Source organism: Borostomias antarcticus (genome assembly GCF_949987555.1).
Source record: "Borostomias antarcticus genome assembly, chromosome: 5".
NCBI lineage: Eukaryota > Metazoa > Chordata > Actinopteri > Stomiiformes > Stomiidae > Borostomias > Borostomias antarcticus.
The window spans coordinates 11267614-11283784 of NC_140238.1; the positions used below are offsets into that span (position 1 = coordinate 11267614).

The window sequence follows — 16171 nt, forward strand, 5'->3', positions numbered from 1 at the left end:
GAGCAGACCCACAGCCAGGCGGAGGGCTCCGGGCCGGGGGCGGCCCGCGGGGGGAGGGAGGCGGAGCAGAGGGAGGCCACGGCAGAGCTGCTCAAACTGAAGGACCGCTTCATCGACATAGAGAAGAGCGTGAGTGGAGGAGCGCGTCACGGGGAAGGGGGTGGGGCTTGTTTGGGAGCTAAAAGATTTGATTGGTTCAGCTGTGTGTGTGTGGGGGGGGGAGGGGGTTGTGAAAACATTCTGAAGATTGTGACATTATGCTAATGAAAACACTTTTTTAAAGACTAAAGTCTGACACCCTCTCGCATCTAAAGACAATAGCTGTGTTCGAAACCGTTCCCTATTCCCTATATAGTGCACTATATAGTGTGCCTTTTTTTGTAGTGTCTGAATTCTCAACGGTTACTGTAATTTCATTCACTATAGAGTCCACTACAAAGTACCAACAATTCACGGTGATTTCTAGTGAACAGAGAATGTACACTACAGTTTCTCCTGTATACCACAATGCAATGCAGTCATGTTTTACAGTAGAAGATAGTAGCTATCGGTGGCTAAAGCAGTTAGCTAACGTTACAATGATTTCCTGTAGCGCACCTGGTTGTTGACAATGTTCACATCATTGAACTTGACTAAAAACTTACGATAATATTAAACTTGTTTGATTTCATCGGAACGTCAAGATGAGGGGAGCGTGCTCCAGCTCAAGCAAAACTCGCATGATTTTGGCATTGACATTGGAAATTGACAGTGAAATCGGATAAAAAGTTGGTTGGTGTGAGGCCAGCATTAGAAGAAAAGTCTACCTTGGCATAGAAACATAGGATTTTTTATTGAAATGCCAAGTCCCTCTGTTTGTGATTCACAAATGGTTATATCCTATTCGTGTGTGTGTGTGTGTGTGTGCGTGTGTGTGTGTGTGTGTGTGTGTGTGTGTGTGTGTGCGTGTGCGCAGAATGCCACCCTGCAGACAGAGAAGATGCTGTTGAAGGAGCAGCAGAGACAGTTGGAGTCCCAGAATGCTCAGCTCAACAGCCAGACTGCGGCCCTGCAGAGACAGACTGCCGCACTGCAGGAACAGAACTCCGCTCTGTACACACAGACCGCCAAACTGCAGGTACACACACACACACACACTCACACTCAGACCGCCAAGCCGCAGGTACACACACACACAAACGCACACAACCTTCCTCCTTAGTCCGTTTTTGATGCTGACAATATCAGTACTCATTATGAGTCTGGGAATGGAGAGTGAGCTGAAGACAGATGAGGCCTGGAACATTCTGTGGCCTAACCACATCTCACCCCTCCCCTCCTCTCCGTCGCCCAGGTGGAGAACTCCACCGTCAGCTCGCAGAGCGCCTCCCTCATGGCCCAGAATGCCGTGCTGCAGGGCCAGGTGTCGGCGCTGGAGTCGGAGTCGGAGGCGTGGCAGCGGCAGCGCGAGGAGGCGCGGGCGGGGCGGGAGGGCGTGCTCCAGGACTACGAGCGCCTGCTGGGCGTGCACGAGAGACAGGCGGCCGAGTACGAGCGGCTGATCTCGCAGCACGCCGTGCTGAAGGGCAGCCAAAGGGCGCTGGAGCAGGAGCACCGCGCTCTGCAGAGCAAGTAGGACTGAGACACACACACTCTCTCTCACGCACACATACTCACACACACTTTCACGTGCACACACACACTCTCTCGCCCACACACAAACACTCTCTCTCCCTCACGCACACACTCACACACACTCTCTCGCGCACGCACACACACACACACTCTCTCACGCACACACACTCTCTCACGCAGACACAAAGACACACACTCTCTCACGCACACACACACACACTCTCTCTCTCTCTCTCTCTCTCTCTCTCATAATGAGACCTGATGAGATAGTCATACTACTCTGCTGATGCCTTGCCCTCTCTCTCTTTCTCTCTCCCTCCCCCTACCTCCCTCTCCCTCCCCCTAACTCTCTCTCCCTATCCCTCTCTCTCCCTCCCCCTACCTCCCTCTCCCTCCCCCTAACTCTCTCTCCCTATTCTTCTCTCTCTCCCTTCCCCTACCTACTTCTCCCTCCCCTAACTCTCTCTCCCTATCCCTCTCTCTCTCCCTCCCCCTACCTACCTCCACCTTACTCTCTCCATGTCCCTCTCTCTCTCTCTTTCTCTCCCTCCCTCTCTCTCCCTCTTCCCCCCTACCTCCCTCTCCCTCCCCCTAACTCTCTCTCCCTATCCTTCTCTCTCTCCCTCCCCCTACCTACTTCTCCCTCCCCTACCTCCCTCTCCCTCCCCTAACTCCTTCTCCATATCCCTCCCCCTACCTCCCTCCACCTAACTCTCTCTCCATGTCCCTCTCTCTCTCTCTCTCCCTCCCTCCCTCCCTCCCTCCCTCCCTCCCTCCCTCCCTCCCTCCCTCCCTCCCTCCCTCCCTCCCTCCCTCCCTCCCTCTCTCTCCCTCTCCCCCCCTCTCCCCCCCTACCTCCCCCTCCCCCCCAGGTACGTGGTGCTGCTGCAGCAGAAGGATGCTCTGGAGGCTCTGGAAGGTTCTCTGGAGAAGGGGAGGGTGAGTCTGCAGGAGCAGATCCACAACAACAGCCTCATCCAGGAGGAGAACAGCAGCCTGAGGGGGGAACTGGCCAGGTCAGAAGCACACGCACACACACACACATACACACACACGCACACACACACGTACACACGCACACACACACGTACGCACGCACGCACGCATGGCTGCTACAGTTTCAGAGTGCAGTCTGCCTCTCCCCCTGGTCTGTGTCCAGTAAACTAGCTATAGCACCTCCCCATCTAACAAACTCCGCCCAGATATGTATAACTCCTCCCCATCTAACATACTCCGCTCACATAACTCCCCTAGCCAATCCCAGAGCCAGCTGACTGAGGCGTATGACCGGCATGCCACTGCAGTCTGGCTAACTCCTCCCCCTTTTCAGCATCCTGAAGCATAACTGGTTCCTTCTCCCCGTCCCCTAGACTCAACCAATCGCAGGGCCAGCTGACAGAGGAATACAAGGGGCTGCAGCAGCAGACCAAGGAGCTGAAGAGCTCGCTGAACTCCGCCCAGCTGGAAGTCAGCCGCTGGCGGGCGCAGTACGACTCGCTGAAGGAGCAGCACCAGGGGCTGGACATCTCCATGACCAAACTGGACAACCACTGTGAGGTAGGGCTGTGTGTGTGTGTGTGTGTGTGTGTGTGTGTGTGTTGTGTGTGTTGTGTGTGTTGTGTGTGTTCCGTGCTGAGCTCAGTGCGGAGCTGCTGCTGGAGTGTGTGTGTGTGTGTATGTTTGTCTGTGTGTGTGGTTGTCTGTGTACTGTATGTGCACCTACGCATGCAAAGCAGTCTAATTTTGACAGCAAATTTTGATTTAGTTTAGTCAGTCTTTTGACTGAAATACTATTTAGTTCTAGTCATATTTTAGTCATCTGAAGTGTTTTAGTTTTAGTCTACTTTTAGTTGACAAAATCAACAGTAGATTTCGAATGGGTTTGTTTAAAGTGTAATGCCTTATTGAACCATTTCTCTAGAATTTCCAAACTCACTCCTGGAGGAAACATCTATTAGACTGATCGACAAAGTTGCTGATTTACATTCAGTAAAATTAATTTACATCAGTGTGAACCATGACTTTCATGGAAATCTCAGCATTCTGATTGGATCTCTTCCGAAATCGTCCCTCCCAACATTTTTGTCTTAGTTTTTACTTGTCGACAAAAATGTTGATAGATTTCTAGATAGTTTTTGTCATCATAAGTTGTGACGATAACTAAAGAAAAGTTTTCGCCAGTTTTCGTCTACAAAATTAACACTGCACCAAAGTACCCAAAAGTAAGCCAAAATACCAACTGTGTGTGTCAGTAGTAGGTAGTAACTGTGTGTGTGTGTGTGTGTGTGTGTGTTTGTGCAGCTCCTTACCCGTCTGAAGGGGAACCTGGAGGAGGAGAACCACCACCTGCTGAGTCAGATCCAGATGCTGAGTCAGCAGAACCAGACCCTGCTGGAGAGAACCATGGAGAGCAAGGAACACTACCATGAGGAGCAGAAGCTCTACATGTGAGGGAGAGCGTGCGTGTGTGTGATTGTGTGTGCGTGCGCGTGTGTGTGTGAGAGTGAGTGAGTGAGAGAGACAGTGTGACAGAGAGACTGTGTGAGAGACAGTGTGACAGAGTCAGAGTGTGTGTGCGTGTGTGTGTGTGTGACAGAGAGACAGTGCATGTGTGTGTGAGAGCTGGTTTATTTCCAACCAGGTGATGGTGGTGTTAACGTTCCTCTCCTCAGAGACAAGCTGAACACTCTGCGCCGTCAGAAGGAGAAGCTGGAGGAGAAGATCATGGACCAGTACAAGTTCTACGACCCCACACCCAAGAAGTAGGTTTCCACACCTAAGAAGTAGGTTTCAACAGGTTAGGAGACAGATAGACAGCTGTATCCACCTCTCCAATCACACTATAACTGAGACAGGGAGAGAGACAGAAACAGATTGAGAGGGTTTAGGGTTTAGACTGGAGCACCTTAACCGTCATGGTTCTCTCTAACATCTAGACCCCCCCATCACTTTATTTCCTCTGTCACATGATCCTATAACATCATATACTTCCTTTTTTTTCTTTCATATTAACCTCTGAGCACATATCCTGTGTGCCCCTGCTAGGAGGAGCCAGTGGGTGGGGGCGAAGGCCTTGGCTAAGCTGATCAAGCCCCGCAAAGACAGCAGCTCCAGAGAGAGGGTCCGCTCTGCCCCCGACCTGCCCCTGCCCGACCCCCCCGCCCTGGATTACCCCGAAGGACTCCCACCCCCGCCGCCACCGCCACCGCCCCTCCCCCCACGACAGCACCCCCGCCTCGGCCCAGACACCCCGGAGGAGAACCACACCCTCAACCACACCCCAACATCCGGCCACCTCAGCAGAGGTAAGATGACGGGACGGACGGACGGCTAGAGTGTTTACGCCCACTGTCTCCATGGCAACACCACTGGACCAAAAGCTGTGAAAATCAGATGAGAATACAAATACACAACTAATACACAATAAACTCATTCTTATAGTATCCAACAGCCTCAAGTTGTAGTTGCTGCAACATGACATCTAGTCCACTAGGGGGCAGTGTACGCACACGCATGCACAAACACACACACACACACAGGCACACACCCTCTCTCTTTAACTTCCTCTGGTAACTGGTCTTCTCTCTCAGCATGGTGTTTCTGTTGGGGATCTTTTGCATGTCTACTACAGTAGAGACGAGTTCTATTGCAAGTCTACTATAATAGAATCAGGCTCTACTGCATGTCTATGATGCTGTACATCTGCCGTTTAATATCTGTTGGGCCGTTTGGGTTGTGTTCCTAGTCATAACATCAATATCTCTTTCTCTCTCACGTATCCATCACTCTTTCTCCCCTCTCTCAATGTCTGTGTGTGTCTGACTTAACCCACTCACCTCTACCCACCCAGCCACCCTCATCTCCCCCAAAACTGCCCCCCCGGCCGCCCCCCCGGCCACCCCCCTTGTCCCCCGCCACCTCCCCCCGGAGGCCACCCTCACTGTCCCACGCCCCGCCACCCTGGTGCCCCTCTCCGTCCCCCGCCCCGCCCCACCGGAGGCCAAACGTTTCCGTTTCCTGCGCAGTAAGAGCCAGGAGAAGGCCCGCCCCCCCCAGACCCCGCCCCCGTCCCGACGCTCCTCGCTCTCCAGGCGCCTGAGGTTCTGGTCCTCCTCTGACGTCATCACCGTGGCCTACCGCGGCGGCGAGCCCATGGTGCCCAGCGAGGCCTTCTAACGCTATCATCATCATCATCTTCTTCATCATCTTCAGTTAACCTCCTCATCTGTAACAACTAGACCTTCATCGCCTGTTTCGGCCCTCTTTCAGTGTGTTCTCACAGGAGGCACACGTGCACACACACACACACACACAGACGGAGTGTGAACAGGTCCTCTAGGTCCCTTGGCTTGCCTGGACTCGGGGTAGATCCTGCTGTAAGTAGTGCTGGTGGTCTAGAGCGCTGACTACAGACAGCTTCATGGCAGCTAGCTTTGTCTGTGTGTGTGTGTGTGTGTCTGTCTGTGTGCGCGTGTTTGTGTCTGTGGGCGTGTGTGCTTGCGCGTGTGCTTGCTTGCGTGTTTGCTTATTCGTGCCCTTATGCTTGTGTGTGTGTGTGTGTAAGGTGTTGTGTTTAATCCACTAAGTGGATTAGCTCTCATCAGCCCTGACGGCATAAAATATAAATGGTGTGTGTGTGCGCGCGCGTGTGTGTGAAATAGGGATGTGCGCAGATAGTCGTTTATCTGACTATACAGTGCAGCTTCTGCTAGTCGTTTAGGAAATACTAGCCAGCTAAACCAAACATAATATAATATTTTTATTTATTTATTTATTTTTTAAAGATTTGAATAATTAAAGTCAGCTCACTCACAGTACTCAGGCGTAGAGGGTAGGGTTATTACTCACAGTACTCAGGCGTAGAGGGTAGGGTTATTGTCACTATATCGGTTGCACCTGGCGGGTGGGCGATAACAAAGTGAGTGTGTGAATAGGCTCGCTATTGGAGTTCAGTCATATGCATTTTTCCATTGTTGCAGTCTTTCACAAACAGATGGCTATATTTGCACAAATGTTAATTTGAGCACACTTCAGTGGCGCTTTGCTTCAGTCACTAGATTAACTGGGTGTTGAACAGCTATAGCGTCTGATCCAGGCAGGTGGTAGAAATCTGCTGTAGGTTTAGTAAAGCTGGGATACACTGCGATTTCGCCACGATTTTGCCGTCGCAGACTACGTTGTGTAGTCGTAGAGAAATGCTAGTGTCGTGAGGCCAAACCACAACGTCGTAAGTCACAGGCACATACAAACATACAGCCACCCAAAATCACCGCTTCAAGACAAAAAGAAAATGGTGGGACAAAGAAAGGCTGGTTTTCGTGTCCAGAGGTCCCAGACTCTTTCTGACATCTCCGCTCTGTACCATGACAGAGGGATGAGCTCTGTACCATGACAGAGGGATGAGATCTGTACCATGACAGAGGGATGAGGGAGACTGAATCAAAAGAAAGAAACCGCTTACTCTGGCTCTCGACGCAAGGTGATTTAATAACCCAATCACCTCGCATCGAGAGCCAGCATGTGCAGTTTCTTTCTTTTGATTTAGTATACAGTCAGTGTATCACCTGTTACCAGCGCCTCCAAAAAACTAACGATGTGCGTTTTCTTTTAAACCAGAGGGATGAGGGAGAACAGTTGGAAAGAGATTTCATCTGCCCTTCCTTTTTCCTTTTTTTTCCATCACAAAATAATATGCATGCCATCAATGCAGCTTGTTGTCGCAGCACAAACAATCGGTTGTGGCTAGATGGGGTACACCTACGGCCTGTGTAGAAGGCTAGATCCCATAAATGCAGAAACCGGTCAAACCCTAACCCCAACCCTAAGACTAACCTTAACCTTAACCCAACCCTACTGTATACCTAAGCCTAACCTTAACCCTAACCTTAACGTAACCCTTAACTTAACCCTAAATGGCCCCTGCGTTGGGAACTAGCTTTTACTGTCCTCCTGCACCAGCTATAGCTGTACCCCTTCTAGCCACGACCCAAGTAATCGTGGCTGACAGCAGTCACACAGCGTCAGCAATGCTGGTGATGCACATTAAAAATTTGTCACACACGTACGTCGTAAGGTCTGGTCGGGGAGGCCTGAAACTGTCAGTAGTGCTGTGTGAGGGTTTCACCGACATTACGGTTTTTAAAACCGTACAGTGTATCCCTGGATTAACCGTACAGACAGGACAGTGGGAGGCTGTGGGAGAGAGATGGAGGGAGAGTGGGGTGGGGGAAGAGAGAGAGAGAGAGAAAGATGGAGGGAGGAGTCTTATGTAGAGTAGTTGTAGTAGTAGTAAAACTTTGTCTACAATGGGGCAATTAATTTCGCAGCAAGTAAAAAAACACAACACACAATATCACAATAGACACACACATTGAAAAAAAACTAAACAAAAAAACACTATTTACCGAGTGTGTTTGGGTAGACGAGCTGGTTTAGGAGTCATACAGTGATCTGGTTCTCTCAACACTGGTTTAGACCTCACCCTGCTGTCTCTGCTCACGGTGCTGATGTTGTGCGCTGGTCATGATCCTCTCCTCCAGCCTCTGTCCAGTCAGGAACACAGTATGTGGTCTCACCCATGTTCGTTTGTCCCCTCTGTCCCAACACGCGTGTGCCTGCTCTAACCGTGTCCTGCTGCAGCACCGTTGCGTGTCCAGAGTCATGTGACCATGCTGTCAGTCTGTGTGATGTAATTGTGACGCCAGTGCTACTGGGAGTCTAAACTTCTGTTGTGATTGGTCCTTCAGTGCCAGTCGGAGCGTGCTCTAGCCTGTGTGTTGTGATTGGTGGCAGGTGTGAGTGACAGCGGAGGCCCCAGAGGCAGGGAGCCGTACCGGACCCCAGGGGGCAGCAGCGAGAGCGTCAACGGGGGCGGGGCCGAGGACTTCTACTCCAGGCGGGGGGGAGCCTCGCACTCCATGCCTGCTAACCACACTTCCACCCCAGGACTCACCCCCAACTCCAGCTCCAGGCCTGTCCGCAGGCCCAGAGGTACTGTCGGACGATGCTGAACACTGACAAATCAATACCTGCTTTACAGAAGCTTTAAGGCCGTTTCAGACGGGGAGCGATATTCCGCCTGCGTTCTCGCTCGGATCAGCGGGGGACACATGCGTCCTGCGCGCAGCGGGGAAAGCTGACTACAATTCAGCTCTTATCGCGGGCGGGCGTGTGCACGAAACGAGCACGCGCGCAACAATTTCACGGGGTCGCGCCCGCTTGCCGCTCCGCCCCAGATTGTCCGCGGCCTTCAGTGGTGGAAGGGACAGCAGCTCTAGAGGCTCCAAACTGGGATCGATAACAAACACATGAGACCATCCCCGCTAAACACCAGCCAGCTACGCCACCGAACAGCTAGTGGTATTGATGCCATGGCTGGTGTGATTATACTGAGGAGGAGTGAGTTAAACCAATTCAGCTCGATTACACAACTAGCTACACTAGCACACTTAGGGACTGTTCGTTATCTAGAAAGAGGGGTCACTGGAGGATTTTACAGTGCTCTGAAATAAAAAGGCGTGACCCTCACTCTGACAAATATTTTCCCTTGACCCTCCCCAAGTGATTGAAAAAAAAAAGATTCACCCTCCCCCATCAAATGATGAAGCAGTAACTCCTGAGAGGGTGTGGTATATGGCCAGTATAACACGGGTTGTGCTGCGGTCATAGGCATGAGGCGCAACCCTCGAGTGAGTTATTGCTTTTATACAACGGTGACATCACCGGGAAACATTTGGGGTATTATTTCAGTGTCTTTAAATCGATTGGACTCCGCCAAGAAAAGCAGTTCCTAATTGCTACAGGGTTTCAAATGGTGATCATATTCCCTGGGGGAACAGCGATGCCATCCAATTAGTTAACATTGGTTTTAAACAGTAAGTGAAATGGTGTCCGTTACATTTTTTCCCCAACCCCAGGATACAACCTGCTATTCCTTAAAAAAATAAAAAAACGAGCCCTAGCAACCAAAACTAATGCGAGACCTGATTTTTACAGTAACCTAGCTAGCCATGATCAGTGTACTGCATATTTGCTGTGCAACATGTCAACTGTCCAGTCGTAAACACTAATTGCCAACATACTGGTTGTGCTAGCCAACTGTTTTCCCCAAATAAATGTTACGCTTGTTGATAGGCTATTGGTCTGCCTGGTAAAGTATTATAGTCAGTCACCGAGCCACGAGTGACAGACTCAGCTAGCTTGCTTGCTATGAACAACAGTATTGTAAGCCAATTAGCTCGCTAGTTTATAGAGCTCTAGGTAAAGATATTGAGATATTGTCCCCAAATTAATTTGGCCGTTTGTTTTGTTTATGGTGTACAGCAAGCAATGCCAAAGATACAGTGCTTCAGCAGTATGCAGGCAGAGACTACAGAAACTACTAGTGCATCACTCACTGATGTGATGTTCAGAGAATGTTTTGGAAACATTGTGGGGCATTCTGGAATAGAGCTCAACAGTGAGTTTCCGGAACTGAAAATCCCATTAAAAGTCTTTATTTTTAAGAAATGTATTTCTGATTTTACCTAGCCTGGCAACGCCATCCCCATGTGAGCTCACATTCTGTTTCTCTCCACAGATCAGTCTGGGTCAATCACAACCATTTATCTAATGGGGCGAGTTTGATACGTTTCATTGCTCTGATTGGTTGTAGGTCTATCCAATTGTGCTGAGGGTTGTGAATATAATCAGGGGCCAGACATTTATTACAATGACTCTTTTTTATTGAAGAAATATAAGTAGGCTAGTAACTGTATAAAATAAAAAAGTTGCAAGCATACCGGTAGTTCAAATGTTATGTTTTTTCCATGTTTGTGGGTAATTCAACAAACTACATTTGCATCACAGTAGCCTACTACTGGCAAGTAGGACAATTAGACAGTTAAGTTGCCTTGGCACATCTGGTTCTCCCATAGATACAGTTTCATTTCAAATGCCTTTGCTTAGTCTAGCATTTCAGTGGTCACCTGCTTTCGACCCTGGAGTTTGAATTTAATCTTCAAGCTCGGGGTTGACCTTCTCTCTGCTTTCCATGAAACGAGAGATCTCAATATGGGTATCATAAAATCTTGGCAACACTTCCCCCCGACTCAACCAGCCCAGCCCCCCTCCGTGTGGTATAGCATATCCCCATGCAGAGTTTTCCTTTTCATCTTAAAGTGCTCTGAACTGCCGGTAATTCAAGCCCCATGAACCAATAAAGTTCACCGTGGAACTTTTAAGTGGAGCGCGACAGCGCCTCATCTTGCATTTCAATGGCCATGTCACAGACGTCAATTTAAACACGAGTGCATGGGCCACATTAAATTGATTATCAGAATTTATTGGCAGGCATGATTAAAAGTCATGGAGGGCTGTGTCTGGCCCACGGGCTTTGTTATTGATATATTTGGTGTAGGCTATAGCCACTCTATTAGAACAACCACATGACATGACCGTATCAGACACTCAAAATCCAATCTAGCTCGCCCCAGAATCCCCCTGGTCTCATTTGACTCTACCCAGACTGCACAACCAGCCAGGTTTCACCACAGTCTCTGACGTTGCTTTCATGATTCATTTTTCAATGATTTCATTTTGTAGAGAGTAACGATACAATTTGGCCAGGAATGAGAGAAATAGCAGTGGAGAGGAGTCATTGATGAACTCAATATATTTTCTGAATTCCAAAAAATGCTGTAAAAAAGCCCATAAAACGTACATTTGATCGAGTCAAATTTGTATGACTCTCCCCTGGACTCAAATTAAAAATCAGTACCCCTCCCCTTTTTTTCTTCTGTGACCCCCAGGCCAGGTGGGGTGAATTGTTGCAGTTGAATAGTTGAATAGTCACATAGTTCAGTGATGTGTGTGTTTGGAGAATGAATGCAGTGGTGTCTTGTCGTTGATAACTGTCCTCCTCCCCTCCCAGGCCTGCTCTACGACGATGACTCTCGACTGCTCTCCCCTGACGCCATAGGTGGATCTGGTCTCCATGGAAACATAGGTAAAGGAGCAGGCGAATCAATGCAAACAAAGTAGCTCCTTAGTTACTTTCTCTGTCTCTCTCTTTCTCTCACTCCATCTCTTTCTGTCTTTCTCTCTCACTCTGTCTCTTTCACTATCTCTCTCCCTCTCTCACTCTTTCTTACTCTCTCACTCTCTCGCACGTTCTCTTACTCTCTCGCCCTGTCTCTCTCTCCAACATAGGCATGCTGATAATAACTCTATGTTTATCTGTTTGTGTTTGTACGTTCGTCTACCTGTCTGTGTGTTTCTGTCTGTCTTCCGTGTGTGTGTGTGTGTGTGTGTGTGTGTGTGTGTGTTTCTGTCTGTCTTCCGTGTGTGTGTGTGTGTGTTTCTGTCTGTCTTCCGTGTGTGTGTGTGTGTTTCTGTCTGTCTTCCGTGTGTGTGTGTGTGTTTCTGTCTGTCTTCCGTGTGTGTGTGTGTGTGTGTGTGTTTCTGTCTGTCTTCCGTGTGTGTGTGTTTCTGTTTCTGTCTGTCTTCCTTGTGTGTGTGTGTGTGTGTGTGTATGTATGTGTGTGTGTGTAAACGTGTGTACCTACCTGTGTGTGTGTGTGTGTTTGTCTTGTCTACCTACGTGTGTGTCTGTCTACCTGTATGTGTGTGTGTGTGTGTATGTGTGTGTGTCTGTGTGTGTGTGTGTGTGTCTACAGGCTATCGACCAGCTTCTGCAGAGCTCAGCCACAACACCTCCAGCAGTAACTCTCCTGTCAACTGCAGAGGTGATTGCTACTAAATTATACTTCACTTAAATTATTAAATTAAACTATAGTATAATATACATCTATACCAAACTATAATATAAATCTATATATAATTCCAATATTATATATCTATATATATATATATATATATTTATATATCATAGATTATTAAATAATATATTATTAATTAAAATAATCACAAATAAAATAAAAATTGCAAATGAATTGCCCTTCTGGGATCAATAAAGTTGTCTGAATCTGAATCACTGTTAGTACAATACAGTACTGCAGTATTACTACATAGGTACTAGACTACAGTACTACAGTATTACTACATGGGTACTAGATCTACAGTACTATAGTATTACTACATGGGTACTAAGCTACAGTACTACAGTATTACTGCATGGGTACTAGACTACAGTACTACAGTCATCTGTTTAATTAATGTAGAGGTATCTGCATGTATCTATCCAGCCTTCCAGGTCTTAAACAATATACCACCAACAGCAACTCTACTCTCTGCTTCTGAAATTACCATTCTAGTGTGGCTCTAAAACAGTATGTCTGAACATAATGGTGTGTGTGTACAGACTCCCTGGAGCGTCTGCAGGGTCATTCTGCCAGTCTGTCGAGTGATGATGTCGCAGGGCTCAGCCATGATGCATCCCAGCATGCACTGCCACGCAGCTCCAGCCTTGCCTACGACACCCCACCCCAGAGGGCCTCCAGCCGCCCAGGCAACACCCCTAGCCACACCCCTGGCCACGCCCGGATACGCACCTCCTCGCCTGGAAGTGATATGGTCACTCTGGAGGAGTTCTTGTACGAGAGCAACACCCTGTCCCCGCCCACTGTGAGTACAGGCTCCTGATCGGGCCACACATGCTCTTGTACTGGCCACACCCCATATCACACTACACAGTGGCTCTCATTTACGAAACAAATGTACGACAGGACGTGAAGTCTCACCTCAGGTATGGAAGTGTGAGAATTGTCATGACTCTATATTTTGACTAGCATCTAAGCATTACAGTATTTGCCACATATTCAGCACTTAAAAAGATGTAGCCTATGGCAAAATATTTTCTTTTGCAAAGGCCTCGAATATGTGTCATAAGTCCCTAAAAAAGAAAGGTATTTTCAAATTGTTTGCAATTAACGGGTTTAAAAAAAAATTGGTGTAAGATTAATTTTGCTTTCATTTTGAGATAGCCTACTTGTTAGGCTAGGCTACTGGTGACATGATTACTGTCTACTGGTGATATTGCTTTGGCAATGTGGGTTCTTTTCACCTATCGTGCCAATATATTTGAATTTGATTACAGGCAGTCGTAATTAAAGGGGAATGCCACTGTCATAGCAAGTTTAGCTCAAATGTGGCTTTGTCCTCATGGGGATGGCGATTCATTTCACAAGACACCATTCTACTGAGACCGGCAAGGGGCTTCCTGGCCCTTGAAAATGCATGTTTATCATAGTTTTTAGCAGAGGCCCATAGACCTCCATTATAAAAGGGGTGCGCACACAGAGGAAAAAGGAGCTAGCTTACTATTGCACAGATCGGTTTCATTGAGGACAAAGCGACATTTGAGCTAAACTTGCTATGACAGCGGCGTTCCCCTTTAACAACTTAAAAACAGTGGGTAGGCTAACGGATTAACAATGTGATAGCTTAGAGGCTTATTCAGTCACTTATTTAAACAAGAGCTTTGACAGTCATCAAATCTCACAGAATCTAGCAATGTGCTCTAATTCAAGAGCAATTGACTCTGAATTGACAATTGACATGTTTACAAAGCACACCAACATAGTGCTCTGGTCAGCTGCACTCTCCAGTGAAGTGCGCAAAACGTGGCAGAGTACCCAGATGTGTTGTTCACTGTCAAATAACCAAAATATTAATCTATCCAAAATGGTATGTGTTGTCGTAAAGTTTTGTATTAATATCGATTAAGAATTATTTCAACATTTTCTCCCATGCAAAAGTTTGATGCGAGCCAGACCAGTAGAGGGTGTAGTTTTACGCTTTGGCTCCCTATTCATTTCCTCTATGAATGATGTTTCGCTGAGGAGAATCTCTAAGAACGTCCTCCTCGCACCTAGGACTGGGTTGAAACCAGGTCAGGTCCAGCCTGGCTTATGTGCGTGGCGGACTTGTTTCTGTTCAGGACTGGTAGGACGGAAGCTAGTCATGCCACTGAAATAGCTGTGAATTTAAATGACATGAAATAATGTCTGATAAATTAGGATAGGTCTTGTCGCCTGGATACATCAGTTCCATTGCTTCCAATGCTAATCCAGCACAATAAGAGCGGAATAGCCAGTTAGCTCATGAGCTCACAACAACTAGCAGCAGCTTCCATAACATTAATGGTAGCGGTCAGTGGCTAAAGCAGTTACACGGATGATTCCTGTAACGTTGGCTATTTTGCGGCAATTGGTTCAACTTCTGTTTCTGGACAAAGGTAAGGGATAAACCCAGATAACACAAGGCTAGCGGACCTACAGCGGTTCCCCAATGGACGAGCTGGCGGACCTCCAGCGGAATCCACTGGCAGACCTCCAGCGGAATCCGCTGGCGGGTTCCTGGCCATTTGCACATCGAATGGCAAGCGGACCTCTGTCAGATTATTAGCGTCAGGGACAGCTGTCCGCTAGTAATCCGAAATGCTCCCGCTATTGCTCCACCACCATTCCACCGGTAGTTTATTGTCTATATCCTAGGCCCATTGGCCCTAGGCTTATGAATTGTTATTGCTAAATGAACTTATTCTAAACATTTTTTTGGTAACCCTTCCTTTCAAAGTTCCCCAATTACTAAACATTTACCTGGTAAATACATGTAAAGTATAGCCTAATACATAATGGGTAATTACTGAGACACCTTTACTGTAGGTATAATTTCAAAACAGAAGTATTTCAAATGTTCAATTACTGCACATTAATTCAATAACTGACATACTGTAGCACCACCAGGTAACCACATTTTTACATAACTTCTATAACATCCAGTGACAAACACAAATGACAAATCACATATTTGTCATATGTATTATTTATTATTATTATTAATTCAGCTCATATTTATTAAAATGCTTTGAATTATATTAATTATAACTGGATCCACTCAGGAATCTGGGAGTGGGACCGAGAACAGGAGGAGCAGAAAACAAAACACGTTGCATACACAGAGAAACATAACAGTAAGTACAAGTCTAGTATATCAATGGGACTTGTAATTGGTCACTTAATTGGTTACCCAGTTTCAACAGTTTGACACAGTTAATTAATCTGCAAAACAGACTATACATTTCCTTAAAAATACCAAATAAACTTGCAGACTTGTTTTACATCACAGTCAGCCCAGTGTCTGGGGCCATGGAACCAGGTGCTCCAAAGCAGTTCAGTATTTTAAGTTTCTCCAGCCACCCTCCCTCTGTCTGATGCCCCTGTCAGGTACTTCGTAGTCTCCTGCTGCAGTGCCTCCTCAGTGGTTCCCCTTGTGACTGGGTTTTTCCACGTAAAGATATTAGCTCAGAAACTTCTAGTTTCTGCTTTATTGGCACAGCGACAGTAGAAAAGGATAGGGAAGTTGGGAGAGGAGGGAACTGACACCTTCATGCTCCGAGGTACCCATTAATTCGGGGCATGCTTTTCTAAACATGATTTATTTACAACAGACTATTATATTACACCAGGGATTCTCAACCTTTTGTAAGGCCCACTTCTGATATTGAATATTCCTGAATATTACTATTTTTTAAGCATTAAGCATCTTAAGCATTATTTGACCTTTCAATTCTATTCACTTACATAAACAGGCAGTGAGTGTGTGGTCTCTAAAATAA

The 16171-nt window shown here is 47.4% G+C and overlaps 1 protein-coding gene across 1 annotated transcript in view; it reads left to right on the top strand.

The window, feature by feature from the left end:
- Positions 1-16171, top strand: part of ccdc88c (coiled-coil domain containing 88C) — a 53782-nt gene that overhangs the window by 31050 nt on the left and 6561 nt on the right. The window contains exons 19-30 of the mRNA XM_084437970.1: positions 1-129; positions 956-1117; positions 1334-1611; positions 2487-2630; positions 2985-3171; positions 3916-4061; positions 4287-4376; positions 4660-4919; positions 8407-8604; positions 11525-11599; positions 12270-12338; positions 12914-13176. The exon at positions 1-129 is cut by the window's left edge and continues 42 nt beyond it. Coding sequence (XP_084294096.1) covers positions 1-129; positions 956-1117; positions 1334-1611; positions 2487-2630; positions 2985-3171; positions 3916-4061; positions 4287-4376; positions 4660-4919; positions 8407-8604; positions 11525-11599; positions 12270-12338; positions 12914-13176 — 2001 coding nt within the window. The remainder of the gene's footprint in view (positions 130-955; positions 1118-1333; positions 1612-2486; positions 2631-2984; positions 3172-3915; positions 4062-4286; positions 4377-4659; positions 4920-8406; positions 8605-11524; positions 11600-12269; positions 12339-12913; positions 13177-16171) is intronic.